Source organism: Plecotus auritus, assembly GCF_963455305.1.
Source record: "Plecotus auritus genome assembly, chromosome: 6".
NCBI classification, from domain to species: Eukaryota; Metazoa; Chordata; class Mammalia; order Chiroptera; family Vespertilionidae; genus Plecotus; species Plecotus auritus.
The window spans coordinates 96,571,785-96,589,589 of NC_137773.1; the positions used below are offsets into that span (position 1 = coordinate 96,571,785).

At 55.4% G+C, this 17,805-nt stretch overlaps 1 protein-coding gene across 6 annotated transcripts; it reads left to right on the plus strand.

Annotated features, from left to right (window-relative positions):
- The first annotated feature begins 224 nt into the window (after positions 1–224).
- Positions 225–17,106, plus strand: SLC27A1 (solute carrier family 27 member 1). Of its 6 annotated transcripts, none has more exons than XM_080673596.1 (13): positions 225–452; positions 1,958–2,125; positions 6,898–7,292; positions 7,421–7,582; positions 7,682–7,751; positions 8,592–8,683; positions 8,756–8,865; positions 11,729–11,938; positions 12,980–13,106; positions 13,195–13,332; positions 13,404–13,568; positions 13,956–14,102; positions 15,730–17,106. In XM_080673596.1, exons 2-13 carry the CDS (start codon positions 1,959–1,961, stop codon positions 15,885–15,887), a joined length of 1,941 nt encoding a protein of 646 aa, XP_080529722.1. In that variant the 5' UTR covers positions 225–452; position 1,958; the 3' UTR covers positions 15,888–17,106. The 6 variants fall into 6 exon arrangements, with proteins under 6 accessions (XP_080529722.1, XP_080529725.1, XP_080529724.1 ...); XM_080673599.1 differs by having other exon boundaries at positions 246–438; XM_080673598.1 differs by lacking the exon at positions 225–452 and adding an exon at positions 829–1,163.
- The last annotated feature ends 699 nt before the right edge of the window (positions 17,107–17,805 follow it).

The following is a 17,805-nucleotide window of genomic DNA, read 5'->3' on the forward strand; positions in this document are numbered from 1 at the left end:
GTCCTCGGGTTTTGTCTCCTCGAACCCATTCCACCCACCCTGGAAGGCCAGCAGGAACCAATGACAGCATGGGGGGGGCGGGGGCGTGGAGGGCGAGTGAGCAGCTGCCAAGCCTTGTCCTCCAAATGGCTCTGGAAACAGGCCCAGGCCTTCTTCCAAGGATTGCACTGAAAACGTCTGCCAAGCAGGGAAGAAAACAAGCAGGGTGGGGTGGGCAGGAGGGCAGAGGAGGGGGAGCTTGGAGAGAGGGATAGGGCAGAGGCCCTCATGGGCACAGTGCAGGAAAGCAGGACCCAGGAGTCTGCAAAAACAGAGGCCCTCCGGAAGGTCCACTAGCTGGGACTAGGTTTGGGGTTTTCTGTCTTGGACTGGTTGTTTCTGCTTGCCTCCTGCCTGAGCTTCTGGGAGCCCACGAGGGAGCACCAGGACTGAGGCTCGGTGAGCAGCTGCAGGTCAGCCAGGAAACAGGGTATTGGGCAGCCAGGCGGGCGCTGGTCCCACCTGATCAGGAGGGTGCTTTGGGGCCTCTGGGTGAGCATTAGGATCTTCCGGTGCCAATAAAGGACTCCTGTGGGAGGGTGGGGACCTGGTGTGTGGATTTTGTTCTCCCTGGGCTCCTGGGGTGTTACATTGAACCTAACTGACAAGATTTTGGGATATAGATTTGGGATTAGCTGGGTCCTTGTATCTTTCAGACTAAAGTGAGGTTTGAATTTAGGAACTTCTAGGGCCCCAGGCTGTGAGTGTAGGACTCCCAAGGTCACTGGAATGTGTGTTTGAAATCCAAGAGGCTTTGGGACTTGTATTTAGAACAAGCTGCGGCAACAATCCAGTACAGGCAGGCTCGGATTGTGAACTGGGATTTCCCAGCTCCCCGGTGTAGGAATCCAGGATGACAGAGGGGGGGCTGCGAACGCCCGGAGGCCACGCCCCTCGGCTGCGGGACGCACGTGTTTGCTGAGCGGGCTGTGTGGGGGCGGCTGAAGTTTGGTTGTCAAGGAGACAGCCGGCGGCTTCGCCGGCTGTTCTAGCCCCAGGGTCTCGTTAGCCGTCGCTTCTCTGGCCCAGGGGCCCTCTTTATGGTTGTGGACTCCGGAAGGGGGCGGGCCTCGGCTCTGCGGCTCTGGAGCTCTTAGCCAGACAGGTCGGAAGAGGGGCTTTGGGTGAGACTGGGCGCAGGTGGGGCGGGGCCGAGGGCGCTAGAGGTGGGCCGGAGTGAGTCCTGGAGGGCGACGGGCCGAAGCGTGGGGGTGGGGCCGGTAGCCAGGGATGGAATCTGTAGCTGGAATGCGGGCCTGGTCCGGGGCTGGGGGCGGGGTCCGGTTCAGGGTGGGCAGGGGCTTGTGCTTAGGGTCGGGGCTAGAGGCCCAGCGTGGGCGGGGTCCAATGAGTGGCGGGTGGTAGAGGCGGGACGTTCAGGAAGACCCAGGACTTGTGGCTGGACAGGTTTGGGACAGGAAGTGGGGAGGAGTCCTGGACCGAGCGCCGCAGCTAGGTCGTGGCGGGGGGTCGCGGCCTGGTCGAGTGACTGGGAAGGGCCTGGGTCTGCGCTGTGGGCAAGGTGGAGCCAGGCTTTAGGGCTAAGTCCTGAGAGCGGAGCTTGGGTCTGGGGTTCCACAGCTAGGTCAAAGCATTGGGTGCGGTTGACAGTGACTGAAAGGGTGGGAGAGCTGAGTGTGGGGCATGACCTGTACGTGAACTAATTGGTAGAGAGTGTGGCCGGGCTAGGAGCTGGGAGGCCTGTGCCCAACATGGGGCCTGATGGAACCCTGGCCCGGGGGGAGGGTGTGGGGGGCAGTCTGGCCGGGACGAGGTCAGTCCCAGACTTGGGGGCGAGGTCTGGCTCGGAGCAGGTGGGCCTGAGGAGGGGGCGGGCCCGGAGCCTGGGGGCGGGCCCTGCCTGGCCGTGGGGCGGGGCCTGAGCGGCCAGCAGCCTCAGCGCTCTCCGCCTCCCCAGGATGCGGGCTCCCGGTGCGGGTACGGCCTCCGTGGTTTCGCTGGGGCTGCTGTGGCTGCTGGGGCTGCCGTGGACCTGGAGCGCAGCGGCGGCACTCTGCGTGTACGTGGGCGGCGGCGGCTGGCGTTTCCTGCGCATCGTCTGCAAGACCGCGAGGCGGGACCTGTTGTGAGTGCAACCCCGGCCTGGTCCCCGGCCGTGCTCCCTAGGGGCGAAAGGAGAGGGTTACTGAGGCGGCGTGGGGGTGCTGAGGGCCTGTGGGGAGGGTTTAATAGGGGGCGGGGCTCGGGTGAGGGCGGGGCTTGGGTGGGCAGGGCCTGAAAGAGTGACGGGTTGGGGAATGAGGGGACTTGAGGGTCTCTGGAGGGACATGAGTAGGTTTCAAGGTTCTTGAGGACTCGTGGGAGACCTCAGGGGGCTTGAGGGGAACTTGGGGGGTGGTCTGTGGGCAGCTGGTAGGAGTTCCATAGAACTGGGGCTGATTGTGAGGCTGTGGGTGTTTGGGGGTGGGGCCTTGGTGACTGGGAGGCCTCTGAAGACCCTTCGGGAACTCTGGTAGGTTCCAAGGGGCTCACAGGGGCGACTCAGTAGTCTCTGGAGGCTGTCCAGACTGACTAGACACTTTGGGTCTATTTAGGGCTTTTGGAGAAGGAAGGAAAGGGCTTCTTGGGGCATCTATAAAGGACAGTTAAGATCTTTGAAGGGTGTGTGCCTCTTCTGAGCCATTTACGGGTTTCTCTGTGACATTTACAGGTGCTCTTTGAGAGTTTGGGGTCTGTGTGGGACTTGGGGGTTGTTCAGGGTCTGTGGAGAGGTTGCTGTGTGTTCTGTGGCTTGTTTGGTGCTCTCAGGAGACTGGGATCTCTGGGGAGAGGATTCTGGTGTCATGTGCAGGTGTCCTTGGAGGTCTCTGGGTCTCTGAGGGTCTTGCTCAAAGAAGCTGTTGGAGTCTTCTTGTGTAAAATAGGTATTGCTGGAGGTTCCCATCAGAGCAAATCTCAGTAGCAGCCCCCATGTTGGGAGAGGGTGTGAGCACCTGCTATGGGTCTGTTGACTCGATGTCTTCACAAATGTCCTCTCCTCTTGGGGACTTGGGGAGCCCAGATGGAGCCTGTGGCCCTGGCCTCCACTTAGGGTCGCACACCCAGGAGCATGGCTGGCAGGCCCTCCCTACTTCCTTGGGCTTGTCAAGGCCCTAGCTCTACCCCATGAAACTGGTGTATCCATGCCTGGCCCTGTCTTCTCTGGGGACAGGGCAGGAGTGCGGTCCACTCTGAGTCCCTGACACAGGGCTTGACACACTTTTCTGTAGGAGGCAGCCTTGCGTATGGCCCCACCTCCTGGTCTTCATGCTCTTATCAGATCCCCTTCCTTTGAGTGTGGGCTGGGCCTAGTGACTCACTTCTAATGAATGGCACACAACAGAAGTGCTAGCATATTACCTCTGAAGTTAGGTAATGAAAAAAACTGTGGCTTCCATGTAGAGTGCTCTCTCTTGGGTTACTCCCTGTGGGAGAAGCTGGCTGCCACATGTGAGGCAGCCCTTGGAGAGGCCCACATAAATGAACTTGGAAGCGAATTCTCTCCTAGTAAAACCTCGAGATGAGCACAGCCCCAGCTGACACCTTGATTGTAGCCTCACAAGAGACCCCAAGCCAGACCACCCTGCGAAACCACTCCCGGATTCCTGACGCACAGGAACTGTGAGATAATAAATGTTTGTTGTTTCCAGTGTTAATTTTGGGAGTAATTTGTTATGCCACAGTAACTAATGCAGCTTGTATAGCCCACTCCATGCATCAGGCTTTGTTCTAATGCTCTCTCTTAGCCCTGTAAGGAAGAAGTGCTTATGAAACCTATTTACAGGTTGGTCAACCAAGGCACAGAGAGGTGAATACATTTGTCCAGGAACACACAGCCAGGGAAGGGCAGGGCTTCAGCGTCCGTGTTTTTAGCTGCTATGCTGTGCCTGTGGTGGTGGGAGTTGTATTTAGATCCTGGGTTCAGAAAATATTTAAGCACCCTGTCTCAGTTCTTCCAACTGGTCTTGTAATTGTAGCATGAAATCTGACCACATGTAACCTTATTGGTTTCTTTTTGCCCCGGGTAAATACAGAAGGCGGCACAAGGAGCAGAGGGATGAGAAGAGGCCTTGGGAAGGACCCAGAGGCGGAGAGTGGCCTCTTTGTCCCCAGGGTGGGGATGGCTTGGGCTTCTGCCCAGGCATGTGGCTGGAGCTGAGCACTGGCGTCTATTGCTTGCCTGTGTGGGTGTACTTCAGAGAGCCTGGGGCTAGCGCAGGACGGGCTGGTGACAGGCTGAGGGGGTCGGGACCCTGCCTTGAGTGCTTAAGTAACCTGAGTGTGACAGCCACAGCCTCAGTTCCTGTTTCTTGCAGTATTGTCTGTGGATGGGGAGCCCCCAGGCAGGGGCTGCTTTCTGTGGTTCCAAACCTCGCTGATGACCCTCTCCCCATGGCTGTTGTACAAGTATCACCTCATGGGAGTTCTTCGGATGCTCTATCAGGGAAGCTCTAAGAGGAGAGCTGGGCACACAGAGGTGTTCAGATGTGTTGCTGCTGATGGCCCTCAGCCGGCGTGGGTGCCTTGGTGGCTATGTAAGCTGATGTTTACCAGCTTGGTGGCCAGAGTCAGCACAGGACCTTGGCTCTGTGCCCTGCTGGCCCTTGGATCATCGCCCTTTGAGTCCCAGTTCCTTCATCTGTAAGAATAGTCTTTGTACAACGCCTGTCCTTCAAGAAGCATGAATTGAGCAACTGCTGTGTGCACCATGGGCACTTGGCCTCCCTTTGTGGCCAGCCTGAGGAGGAGCTTAGGGACCGTGCCAGGGGACCTGGTTCTTGGTTATTCTGTCCCTGACTACGACCTTGTGATCTCGGGCGTGTTAATTTACCTCTCTGAGCTCTCAGCTCATTCATCTGACAAATGGGGATCTTAGGACCCAACTTTGGAAGGTGACCATAAAGTTAGCAGAGTGCTCATCACATAGTAGTTCCTCAGTAAACGCAAAGGCTGCTCATCTTAGCTATTCTATTTATTAGTCAAATGGATGAGCGATGGGGATCTGACCAGGAAGATGGATGTATAAACAGCTAACTTTTAATATTTTGCATTCTGAATGGGCGGGCAGGTGAGGCCTGTGCATATGACAGTGTGCTGGCAAGTAGCATGTGTGTGGATGCTGGGGTTCAGCTGGTCCAAATTCCTGGGGGCAAATTCCTACAAGGACCAAAGAACCCTGATCCCTTCCCAGGTGCAGCTGGAGGGGCTCCTAGGGGCTCCCAGGATAAGCAGTGACCCAAGCAGGAAGACTCATAAGTGTCATCAGAACTCTGGACCCTTATTTTTAAAAACTCCAGATGCTTGCAGGCCTGTACATCCTCTCCTCTAACAGACCCGTCTGCCCACCAAGGACCTCGTCTCCCTCCATCCCCCTCTTGCCTGATTCCTGCCACAGTGGCCTCTGCTCTGGTTCTCGAATGTGCCTCATTCTCTAGGCCCATTTCTACCTCAGGGCCTTTGTACCGGCTGTGCCCCAGCCTTACCATGGCCTCTTCTTTTCACCTTGCCAGGCCCTGATCAGAAGTCATCTACCTGTCTCCCTTCAGGGCCACTCCCACCCCTGCCCCAGTCCACATCACTCTGGCTGCATCACCCATCAGGGCCTTTCACCAGCCAGCCCTTCCTTCATGCTCCTTCATGTGTGAGGAGGCGGTGTGTCTTCTGGAAGTACTGTGAGCACCTGAGGGTCGGATCTGGTTGTGTCTGAGCCAAAAACAGTGCCCAGCACATAATAGGTGCTGGTAAATGGAGGAGGGAGGGAATGAATGAATGAATGAGTGAATGTCAGTGCTGAAGTCTACTGTGAACATATTGAGTCCAGGGATGGAAGAAAGCCATTTCAAGGAACCAAGGATGCAAGAGGGTGCAAAGAATGGATTTGATAAGGAATTTGATGATAAAGCAGGTGGGACATGATGGCCAGATGAGGCCTAAAGGGAGGTATAGTTGAGACTATGTCTGTGTTGTTCAGGGCAGAGCAAGCTGCTATAACTAACAGAACCCCATTATCAGTGTCTTAACAAAGTTTGAGGTTACCTCTCAGCCAGAGACTCTGGGCAGCAGGGCAGGGAGCCACATAAAACCAGAAGAACCACTCGTTTCTCAAGCTGCCACACCAAGAAATTTAGAAATTAAAGCAATTTTTGTTTACTTAAAACAAAAACAAAAGTTAATTTCTCACTCATCTGACAGCCTGGCATCCTTGGTGGCTGCTCACCTTTACACAGTCATTCAGGGCCCTGGTACTTCCTTTTGGGGGCTTGCCATCCCTTGCAGCCTCTGATCCCCTCATCTACTAGCATGTTGGGAAGTGGAAGTGAGATGAACCTGCTTCAAATGCTCATTGAGTTGTATCCCCCCTATCTTGACAACAGGTCTCTTGGCCCTACCTGGGAGAAGCCACCCCTCCCCTGGCCACCTGTGCCTATTGCCATTGAGTGACTTGGGGGTGGAGCAGCTGCCCAGCTCATGGCTGCACCCCGGGGTCTGGTTGGGGCAGATGGAGCCTGAGGAGTTCGACAAGGTGTGCTTGGGACGTCTCAAAGGAGAGAAACAAAAGACAGGACTAGGCCTCGGCTCCCTCAGGGTCACTGAGAAAGCTGGGTGGAGGAAGACTTTGATCTGCACTGCTTGGCCTGGCCACCTATGAGAATCTGCTGCTTTCTGGGCTGGTTGGTAGATGGACCTTAGTTCCTGAAAAGCCCACCAACCAAAGGGTCCTCCTTGAACCTTCACTGATCTCGGGGGTACAGGGACCTTTTCTTCCACTTTCTCAGATGTGGTACAGGGGCTTGGGGTGGTCTCCTGGGGGCCTGGCCAGGTACCCAGTGACGCCGTCCCCTCTGTCCCCACTCCCAGTGGTCTCTCTGTGCTGATCAGAGTGCGCCTGGAGCTGCGGCGGCACCAGCGAGCCCACCACACCATCCCAGGGATCTTCCAGGCAGTGGCGCAGCAGCAGCCTGACCGGCTGGCCCTGGTGGACGCAGGCAGCGGTGTGTGCTGGACCTTCGCGCAGCTGGACGCTTACTCCAATGCTGTGGCCAACGTCTTCCACCAGCTGGGCCTTGGGCCAGGGGATGTGGTAGCCATCTTCCTAGAGGGCCGGCCGGAGTTTGTGGGTCTGTGGCTGGGCCTGGCCAAGGCTGGGGTGGAGGCCGCTCTGCTCAATGTCAACCTGCGGCGCGAGCCCCTCGCCTTCTGCCTGGGCACTTCGGGCGCCAAGGCCCTCATCTTCGGAGGGGAGCTGGCAGCAGGTGAGGCTGGGTGCAGGCATTATCGTGGGCAGGGGCCTGTGGCTGCTCAGGGCAAGGAGACAGTGCACCCCAGCCCTTGGGAGGGGCCTGCCCATCTTTGACCATGACACATCTGTTTTGGGCTGCAGTGGTGGCTGAGGTGAGTGGACAGCTGGGGAAGAGTCTGCTCAAGTTCTGCTCTGGAGACTTGGGTCCTGAGGGCAGCTGGCCGGACACCCAGCTCCTGGACCCGCTGCTAAAGGAGGCATCCACGGCTCCCCTGGCCCAGTCCCCTGGGAAGGGCATGGATGGTGAGTCCAAGGTGGGGCCCCTCTTCCCCACCAATGCCCACTCTGTCCCCTCATCCAACCTTCTCAGCACCTGGTTGCCAACACCCTCATCTCCTGCAGATCGACTCTTCTATATCTACACATCGGGGACCACAGGGCTACCCAAGGCTGCCATTGTCGTGCACAGCAGGTGAGGGGCCCATGGCGCCCCAGTCCGGAGGATGACTCCAGGTTGTCTCTATAGCCTGATTCCTCAACTGCGTAAAACCCACTGCCCTATTCCTGGTGCTCCGGGCCTCCTCATTGCCGCACCTCTTCCCCACATCCAGCCCATTAGCGGGGCCTGTCCCTCAATCTGTCTACTTTCTCCACACCCCCCCACTCTATCCGGACCTGCCCCAGTCTCTTTTTAGCATCCTGCTGCTCCCACTCCTGCCCCTGAAGGCTCTGCTCCCCTCAATGGCCACAGGAAGGTTTAAAGTCTTAATTCAGCGCCCCCCGCCCCCCCCCCCACGCCCCCGTGCCAGACCGCCCTGTTCCTGCCTTGGCCTTCAGAATAAAACCCCATTCATGTTGTGTTGCCCTGCCACTTCTCTGATGTTTTCTTCCTTTCCATCCCTTGCTCACTGTCTTCTCGACCACTCACATTTCCTCAATCTGGCCAGGTTCTCTGGGCTCAGGGCCTTTACAGGTGCTATGCCCACTGCCTGCCTGCCCTTCCCTAGCTCGCTCCCTCAGCTCCTTGCCAGGCCTTAGCTAATGTGCCACTTCCCCAGACAGGATCCTCCACCCTCCCTGGCTGCTTCACCTTCAGCCCCTCTCTGTCCCTTAGCCCCGTTATATCCTTCAGGGCACACAGCACCATGGACAGTTCTGTATTTGCTGCATGTGCCTCTCCGCCAGCCTGCAAGCCTGGGAATTGGGCTGACTCAGCCTGGCTTGCTGCTGTGTCCCCAGTTCCCAGCACACTCCTCCATTCCCAGGCCCTGGAGGATGTAGGTCCCAGCCCTTGCACTCCCTACCCTCACAGGTACTACCGCATCGCAGCCTTTGGCCACCATGCCTACAGCATGCGCCCTTCAGACGTGCTCTACGACTGCCTGCCCCTGTATCACTCCGCAGGTACCATGGTGGTGCTGGGGTGGGGGCAGGATGGGGGGGCTGGGAACCCCTTACCAAGCTTGCCTTCTGCAGGGAACATCATGGGTGTGGGACAGTGTCTCATCTACGGGATGACGGTTGTCCTCCGCAAGAAGTTCTCAGCCAGCCGCTTCTGGGATGACTGCGTCAAGCACAACTGCACGGTCAGGCCCTGCCCCTCCCCTCGGTCCTCCATTATGGCACGGCCCACTCTCCCACCCCCTCTCCAGGGCTCCTAATGCGGTCAGAGGGTGACCAGTGTTTCTTGAGCTCTGTGTCCAGCCCAGGGCTAAACCTTTGCCCACTTGGGGAGTGGGCAAAGACATCACACCCATTTTGCATATGAGGATTGCATATGGGGAAACTAAGACTTGCAGTGTAACTGCACTTGGGCCCAAGTTGTCTGAACTCCCTAAGGCTCTACTTCCCTGTGCCCTGGGCCCCTCCTTCCCTCTCGGGTCTTCCCTACAGTGAGTGGAAATGAGACCAGCGGGCTCAGTCACCACCCTGGGCTATTTAATATTTAAGGCCACAAGGCGTGGGGACTTCCAGGTGGGGTGCGCATGAGTCAGAGATGGAGGACATTTTCTGTTCCTGACAGCAGGCAGGCTAAGACACATCCCTTCCTCCCCTGCCACCTCCACGAGGAGGGTTTCTCCACTGTGATGGGGGTGGAAATACAGATACTAGCCTCTTTCTCCAAGAAGAGGGAGGGGGAGGTGGGGAGAGAATGGGGCTGCAAGTTGGCAGGTGCCTATCCCACAGTGGACAGGTGGGGCCCAGTGAGGTTCAGCCACCATCCCAGGTCACAAAGCTGGGCAGGGGCTCCCGGCAGGGCATCCTGGGGGACCCCTTGGGGCAATGACTGTACTCTTCTCTGCTTTTGAGGATTTACATTCTGCTTGGGCTGAGGTCTTGGGGGACATTGCTAATCTGAATCTTGAAATGCAGTCTGGATTTTTACCTTACTTACTGAGAGTAGCAAATGCATGTAAATGTGGACAGGAAAGTAGAAGGGATTCCTGAGCACCTGTCAGTGCCTCCTCCACCCCACTCAGATCCCAGATCCCAGTTCCTCCTCCTGCAGCATTGTGAAGCTGCCCCGACAGCAGCATGCTTCCTGCATAGATGTTTCAGTAAAACCTCTGAGAGATGACCTTTTTTAAAATTGAGGTGAAATTCACATAACATAAAATTAGCCGTTTTAAAGTGAACAATTCATTGTCTAGTTCTTTCGCAATGTTGTGCAACCGTCACCACTATCTAGTTCCAGAATACTTTCATCACCCCGAAAGGAAAATTTGTACCCATGAGCAGTCACTCCCTCTCCCCCTTCCCTAGCCCCTGGCAACCACTAATCTGCTTTCTGTTTCTGTGGATTTGCCTGTTCTGGAAATTTCGTGTAAATGGAATAATATACTGTGTGGCTGTTTGTGTCTGGAGGACTGATTTTAAAACAAAAGATTTAGAAGCAGAGTGTCAAAGAGATGTCTGTATACCCATGTTCATAGCAGCATTATTCACAAGAGCTAAAACATGGAAGCAAACCAAGTGTCCGTCGACAATTGAATGGAGAAGCCGATGTGGTCCATCCACACAGTAGAATATTATTCAGCCATAAAGGGAAGGAAATTCTGACACGTGCTACAATGTGCATGAACCTTGAGGACATTATGCTCAGTGAATAAACAGGCACAAAGGGGCAAATACTGTGTGATTCCACTTAGATTAAATCTGTAGAGTAGTCAGATTCATAGATACAGTTAGTAGAATAGTGGGTGCCAGTGGTGGGGATGGGAATGAGGAGTTAATGTTTAACGGAGACAGTTTTATTTTGGGAAGATGAGAAAGTTCTGGAGATGGATGGTGAGATGGTTGTTGAACAGTGTGAATGTACTTTATGCCACTGAACTGTTCACTTAAAAATGGTTAAGCCCATGCCCTAGCCGGTTTGGCTTAGTGGATGGAGCGTTGGCCTGTGGTCCCGGGTTTGATTCTGGTCAAGGGCACATGCTCTGGTTGCGGGCTTGATCCCCAGTAGGGGGCGTGCAGGAGGCAGCCAATCAATGATTCTCTCTCATCATTGATGTTTCTATATCTTTCTCCCTCTCCCTTCCTCTCTGAAATCAATAAAAATATATATTTTTAAAAATGGTTAAGCCCTGCCCTGGCCGATGTTGCTCGCAGTGGTTAGAACGCTGGCCTGAGCACTGAAGGGTTGCGGGTTTGATTCCCGGGCAAGGGCATATACCTGGTTGCAGGTTCCATCCCCGGAACCGGTCAGGGAGCATGGGGAAGGCAACCAGTCGATGTGTCTCTCTCATAATGCTGCTTCCCTCCGCCCCTCCTTCCCTGTTTCCTTCCCTCCCTCCCTCCCTCTCTCCCTAAATTCAGTGGAAAAAATATCCTCGGGTGAGAATTAACAAAAAATAAAATAAAGTGGTTAAGCAGGTGTGGCTTAGTTGGTTGTACAAAATTACCCTGATGCAGCGGTGTCCTAGCTGGGGGTCCCAGGTTGATGATGAGCTCCCAGCTCCTGTCCAGGTACTCCCTGCAGAGGGTGTCGATGAGCAGGTGACTTGGAGGGCATCTGGGTGGGGCTCTGCTGCTGTGATTCAGAGGCAGCATAGAGTACGTAGATTACGTGCCTGACAGTGGTCCCGCCCCAGGGACGGTGCTGTGGACAGCCTGGGTTCAGCTGGCCAGGCTCTGGGGGACAGAGTAGAGCACATGGGCTCTGGGCTGAGTTGCCCAGTGGGGTGTCGATGCTGAGGCTCACCTTCGTGTCCTGCGTGCAGCACGTAAGGTGTCCCTAGGAAGCAGCATGGGGGTAGAGAGACGGTGGAGGGGCGTAGGGGAACCAAATGCATCATTTACGTAGAAGGCCTATTCAGGCCCCCTAGGATGCCTGGGCTGTTTCCCCACAGTCATTAATCTCAGGGCTGTTTTGTTCTAGCACCCAGGAATGGGGGTGGGGGGTGCTTGTCCTGGGGTGTCAGGCTCCATGGCGTGCTCCCTCTCTACCAGGTGGTCCAGTACATCGGGGAGATCTGCCGTTACCTGTTGAAGCAGCCAGTGCGGGAGGCAGAGGGGCAGCACCAGGTGCGCCTGGCCGTGGGCAATGGGCTGCGGCCTGCCATCTGGGAGGAGTTCACAGAGCGGTTCGGTGTGCGCCAGATTGGCGAGTTCTATGGGGCCACCGAGTGCAACTGCAGCATCGCCAACATGGATGGGAAGGTGAGCGTGGCAGGGTGCCTGGCACAAGTCCGGGTTTGGGAATCACTGTGGCCTGGAGCACAATGGCGGGTTAAGAGGGCTTCTGGGCTGCCCCCCACATGTGGGGACCCTCTTCTAGTACGCACAGTCATGTAATTGTCACTCCTGAGTTCAAGTCCATGGAGTGGCTGTGTGTGCTAGGCAGCTGCCTCCGTTTCCACCTGGGGAGGTGGCAGGGAGAGCAGGGCTCTCGGGCACCAAGGGAGGAGGTTGGGGTGCTGATCCCCTCCTACTGGACAAGTGTCAGGCTCCTTGTTTTTTGGGGGGGCCTCGTTTTATTTTTCTTCTATAACGGGTTTAACAGCTCATTGGGTGTGTTCTATTCACCCAATATCATGAGCTCAGTGCAGCGCCCCTCACTGGCTTTCTGCAAACAGATGCTTTTATGATTAGCAGTTACCTCCTTTCTGCCCTTGCCCCTCTCCCTTCCCAAACTCCTCCTCCTCGAGGCCAGGATCAGTGAGACTAATAAGAAAGCAAGCCCCAGGGCAAGAATTCTTTCTGTCTTGCTGGCTGCTGGGGCCCCAGCACCTGACTACAAGGCCTGGCCCCAGTGCATATCTGTTGAGTGGACATCCCCAAGGGCCACTGTGGCCTCACTAGCACAGGTTGCTACTGTAACAAACATGCCCAACAGTATGTAGCGGCACAAACCCATTAGACAGGCATTTTTGCTCATAGACTGAGCCAGGCAGGCTGAATGCTATGGGCAGTGAGCAGCAGCTCTGCCAGTGCCCCCTCATGGCTCCAGGGTTTTGTGGACCAGGAAGTGGCAGCAAGCCAGCAGGTCTCCTGCAACTGTAAGGGAGACTGAGAGGTGGGAGGAGGAGTCCCAGGGAATACTCTACTTAATTCCCCCTTTTTCAGGTCACCCAGGGTCACAGAGCTGGGGTGACACTGGGGGTGCTATTCCAGGCCCTGGGGCAGGAAAGGGAACGTGTTATGGGGGAGGACACTGTGCCACTCTGGGGCTCCTTGCCGACTCAGTTCTCCTTATTCCAGGTGGGCTCCTGTGGCTTCAACAGCCGCATCCTGCCCCATGTGTACCCCATCCGGCTGGTGAAGGTCAATGAGGACACCATGGAACTACTGCGAGATGCCCAGGGTCTCTGTATCCCATGCCAGGCAGGTGAGTGGGGCCCTCACTCAGTCTTCCTGGAGCTGGGGTCCCTGCCCTCCGCCCTCCTAGTGCAATCTGAGTGTGGCCTCCTCCCCAGGGGAACCTGGCCTCCTCGTGGGCCAGATCAACCAGCGGGACCCATTGCGTCGCTTCGATGGCTACATCAGTGAGAGTGCCACCAGCAAGAAGATTGCCCACAGCGTCTTCTGCAAGGGCGACAGTGCCTACCTCTCAGGTGTGCACACCCTAGGGGCTGGCTGTGGGGATGGTGGCTGTCATCTCACCTTCCCCTCCCCCCTCTGCCAGGTGATGTGCTGGTGATGGATGAGCTGGGCTACATGTACTTCCGGGACCGAAGTGGGGATACCTTCCGCTGGCGTGGGGAGAATGTCTCTACCACCGAGGTGGAGGGTGTGCTGAGCCGCCTGCTGGGCCAGACTGATGTGGCCGTGTATGGGGTGGCCGTGCCAGGCAAGCTGGGGCTGTGGGGGTGGTCCTAGGGTATGGTAGCCCCATGTGAGCCCAGCCAGGAGGAGCTTGAAGGTACAGGTGCCCTTGGGCAGTACACATCCTGGACAATTGCACACAACAGCCTGGGTGGGTGCCACTGGAACTGGAGTCACCCCTCTTGTGTGATTTGAGCCTCAGTTTCCTCATCCAGAAAATGGGATCATGAAAGCGACTCTGCCTCAGGGTTGCAGGAGTGTACCAGGAGCTCAATAAAATGTTTTTGCCTTTGGCCAGTGTTAGCCCAGGTGGAAGGGACTAGAGATCAGAGGCCAGGGGCTGCTGTGTGAGAGTGTGTCTGGTCCCATGGTGGGCGAGGGATGATGTTCTCAACTGAGCCTCTGTTTCTAGGAGTAGAAGGCAAAGCAGGCATGGCGGCCATTGCAGACCCCCATGGTCAGCTGAGCCCCAATGCACTGTACCAGGAGCTACAGAAGGTGCTAGCACCCTATGCCCGGCCCATCTTCCTGCGTCTCCTGCCTCAGATGGACACCACAGGTTCGCCGCACCCCACCCCCACCCCCGTATTTGTCCTGGTTCAGGCACTCAGGCCAAGTCTGACAGCTGGTTCACAGCCAGCTGGCACTATGGGCGTGTGCAGGACCCTTCTCTTGTTTTACTTACATATTTGCTCCCATTCCTCATTCCCAACCCCACTAGACATCCTTCCGTTTTCAGTGTGTCTCTTCATTCTCTGCATTTTTCTGATGGAAGTTTGAGCAGATCAAAGCCTCTGATCTTTCTCGGATATTTCACCCATCTTTGTATTGCCTCATTCTTTTTCTTTTTGATTTGTGGGAGTTCTTCAAAATGGTCTGGATATTAATTCCTTAACAATTTCAGACATTGTAAGTCTCTTCTCCTATTTGGGAGTCTGTGAACTTAGTCCACTATAGCCTTTGTTGAAAAGAAACGCTTAGTTTTGTCATATACTTAATCATTTTTTGGTTTTGTTTTATTTTGTTTTGTTACTCCTCACCTGAGGATATTTTTTCCATTGATTTTTAGAGAGAGAGGAATGGAGGGAAGGAAGGGGAGAGAGAAACATCAATGTGAGAGAGACACATTGATTGGTTGTCTCCTGCACATGCCCTGACTGGGGCCTGGGATTGAACTTGTAACCCAGGTACGTGCCCTTGACTGGGAATCAAACCCACAACCCTTCAGTGCACAGGCCGACGTGCTAACCTTTGAGCTAGGGCCATACTTATCCTTTTAAAAAATCTTATGGTTTGTGCTTTTGAATTTTTGTTTTTTAAAAAAACACACAGACTTGCCTGGCCTATGCAGCTTGGTGGTTGAGCATCGGCCTATGAATCAGGAGGTCATGGTTCAATTCCTGGTTGGGGCACATGCCCGGGTTGCCGGCTTGATCCTCAGTGTGGGGCGTGCAGGGGACAGCTGATCGATGATTCTCTCTTATCATTGATGTTTCTGTCTTTTTCTCCCTCTCCCTTCCTCTCTGAAATCAATAAAAAATATAATTAAAAAACAACAAACAGACCTTCCCAACTCTAGAGCACATAGGTATTCTCCCTTGCTTTTTAATACTAACCCCAATCCTTATCTTTTATAAAACCTTCTTTAATCATCCACTGCAGAAGTGCAAACTATTTCTTAGACCCTGGATAGTAAATATTTTCAGTTTTTTGGGCCATACACTCTGCCCCAACAACTCTGGTCTGCCTTGTAGTACAAAAGCAGCCTAGACAGTGTGTAAGTGAATGGGCATGGCTTTGTGCCAATAAAACTTTATTTACTGGACAGGCGGTGGGTTGAATTTGGTCCTTGGGCTTTAAGTTGCTGACCCCTGACCTATTGTGTGACAGACCCTTGTCTGCATCAGTCTCATGGGGGGTGGGGGAGGGGGGGAGACAGGTAACCAGGCAGGGAGCATACAGAGTTTCAGGTTGTGATGAGGGTTGTCAGAGAGGCCTCCCTTTGAAGGAGGGGACATGAAGCTCAGGCCTGAAAGACAAGGAGGAATTGGGCAGGCAAAATGGGGAAGAATGTTCCTGGCCGAGGGGAGGGCATATGCAAAAGCCTGGAGTCATGGGAGAGGATGGTGAGTTGGGGGCTCCTGAAAGCCACCTGCCTTGCCCCCATCTCCACCTGCACCCCACAGGCACCTTCAAGATCCAGAAGACACGGCTGCAGCATGAAGGCTTTGACCCATCCCAGACCTCAGACCGGCTCTTCTTCCTGGACCTGAAGCAGGGACACTACCTGCCCCTGGACCAGGGTGTCTACACCCAAATCTGCTCGGGTTCCTTCTCCCTTTGAAGCTCCTCCTTTGCTGGCCAGAGACTCCTGGCCAGGCCCCTCAAGCCAGGCGGGTTGGAGCCAGACAGCCTGCCCTGTCCTGGGGTGGAGAAACTGGACCCCAGGAGGAGCCCGAGTCTCCCCTGCCCTCATTCTCCCCTGCCCGGTCCTCTGAGCTGTCTCCTTGCCCCTCTCTGCCTGTCTTCTGCTGTGTCTGTGTGTCTCTTTCTCTGCTTCCTGGCCGTGACCTCCCTGCTGTACCCATCTGTCCTCACCTTTCCCCTCTTTTCCTCCATCTCCCCTCCTCCTCTGTTCTCCTGTGAAGTGCAGAGCAGACATTTCCTGGGACCCGGCGCTTGCTTGGGGCCTCCATCTGTCATCCCTGCTGAGCCTTAGACCCAGAGTAGGGCCTTCCCACTTCCCCTCAGCTGTGCCTTAAGGAGCCCCACCCAGTCCAGTCTTCCTGAGGCTGCTGGGTTCCAGGATGTGTAGCCCTGTGTGAAATCTAGGCAGGCCCTCTGCCCGCCCTGCCAAATGGAGGAGCCAGAGTGGTCTGCTTTCCCCAGCCAGTGCAGGGGCATCAGCAGGGACCTCCGGGTCAGCTGGAAATCGCTCCCAGGCCAAACCAGTTGCCTTTTGCACTTCCTGTCCCTGGTGGGTCTCCCCTGCCTTGCCTGCCTTTCCTGATGTCCTGGACGCTTCCAGAATTGACTGTGATCATTTGGATGGTGCCTGTACCTGGATGTCCCTGTTCAGGCATCTGCACAGAGCTCCTGCTGGAGGGACCCTGAAGACTGTGCTGGGTGGCTGCTTGGCCCACCACTCAGATGCTCACCCTGGAAGAGGCTTCTTGGGTGTCCCCATCCAGCATAGCTGCTGTGAGACCCATGGGAGTGGCAGCAATGGGGTGGAGGGAGGTCTGCCATTGGTGGCATCCAAAATGGCCTCAGGGGTTCCAGTCATTGAATGTCCCTCCTGGCCTTGCTAATGACAGCCTGGACCTTGTGTTGGTGGTGACATTCTAGATAATCCAGCCTTCCTTGGTGGCTCATCCTGTACTCCTGTTGGGGCTGGCCACTCTGACTGTCTGTCAATTCTTCCAACAGCACCGTCCAGCACCTAGAACAAAGAGCAGTAGGGCCAGTAGCGAGTGACCCTGCATTGTTTTGCATGGGCCTTTCCAAGCACCAAGGTTTTGTTTTATAGTTGAGTTTAAGAAATAAAGCTGCAGAATATCCGATGCCTGATGTGAGCCCAGTTCACTGTCCCCATGTGGCACAGAGCCTTTCTGAGTCTCAGAAGACAGGATCCTCCCTGGGGAACATGCTCTACCAGAGACAAGCAAGGCAAATTTGGCCTTTTCTTGTTGCCCTCTGTTGCCTGTTCTTCTGGGAAGAGGGACTCAGGTTAGCATTCTCACTGCTTCCCTTAACCTCTGGGGCTTCACAAAGCCCTGTTCTGATCTCAGTGGTCCTAGGGGAGAGTCGGCCAATCTGCCTGCTGGTTTCAGCAGCTGCACAAAATGGCCCAAAACAGAGCATGTGTCTTGGCAGTTTGCTGCCCCAGGAAGGGTGCCCCTCTGTGTATGGGGCCAGCAGGTGTGGCTGTAGCTCTGGGTGAGAGCTGCTCAGTTTGTATCTTTGGGTGACTGAGCTGGAATATTAACCCAGGACACTGAGCTCCAGAGTCTCAACTTCTACCTTCTGCTGCCCCCCCTCCAGTATTAGTGTCTGTCTCACCTTGTCTCCACTTCAGAGGACAGAGGAAGAAATGTTTGTGACAACAGAACATTGGCTGGGAGGGGGTATCGAGTGGGTGAACCTGGGGGTGTATTGGGGGATGGACAGGGCCTTGACTGGGTCAAAGCTAGATGAACCATCAATGTGTGGGGTGGGTCTTTGGATGCCCAGTCTGCAAGCAGAGGGAGGTAAGATAGAGC

Bases quoted from the DNA above. Each gene is read 5' to 3' on its own strand.
- SLC27A1 (XM_080673596.1), top strand. From the start codon at position 1,959: ATGCGGGCTCCCGGTGCGGGTACGGCCTCCGTGGTTTCGCTGGGGCTG. The intron at 7,583-7,681 runs GTGAGTCCAAGG...CATCTCCTGCAG, and splicing joins CCCTGGGAAGGGCATGGATG to ATCGACTCTTCTATATCTAC. The intron at 13,333-13,403 runs GTGTGCACACCC...CCCCTCTGCCAG, and splicing joins CGACAGTGCCTACCTCTCAG to GTGATGTGCTGGTGATGGAT.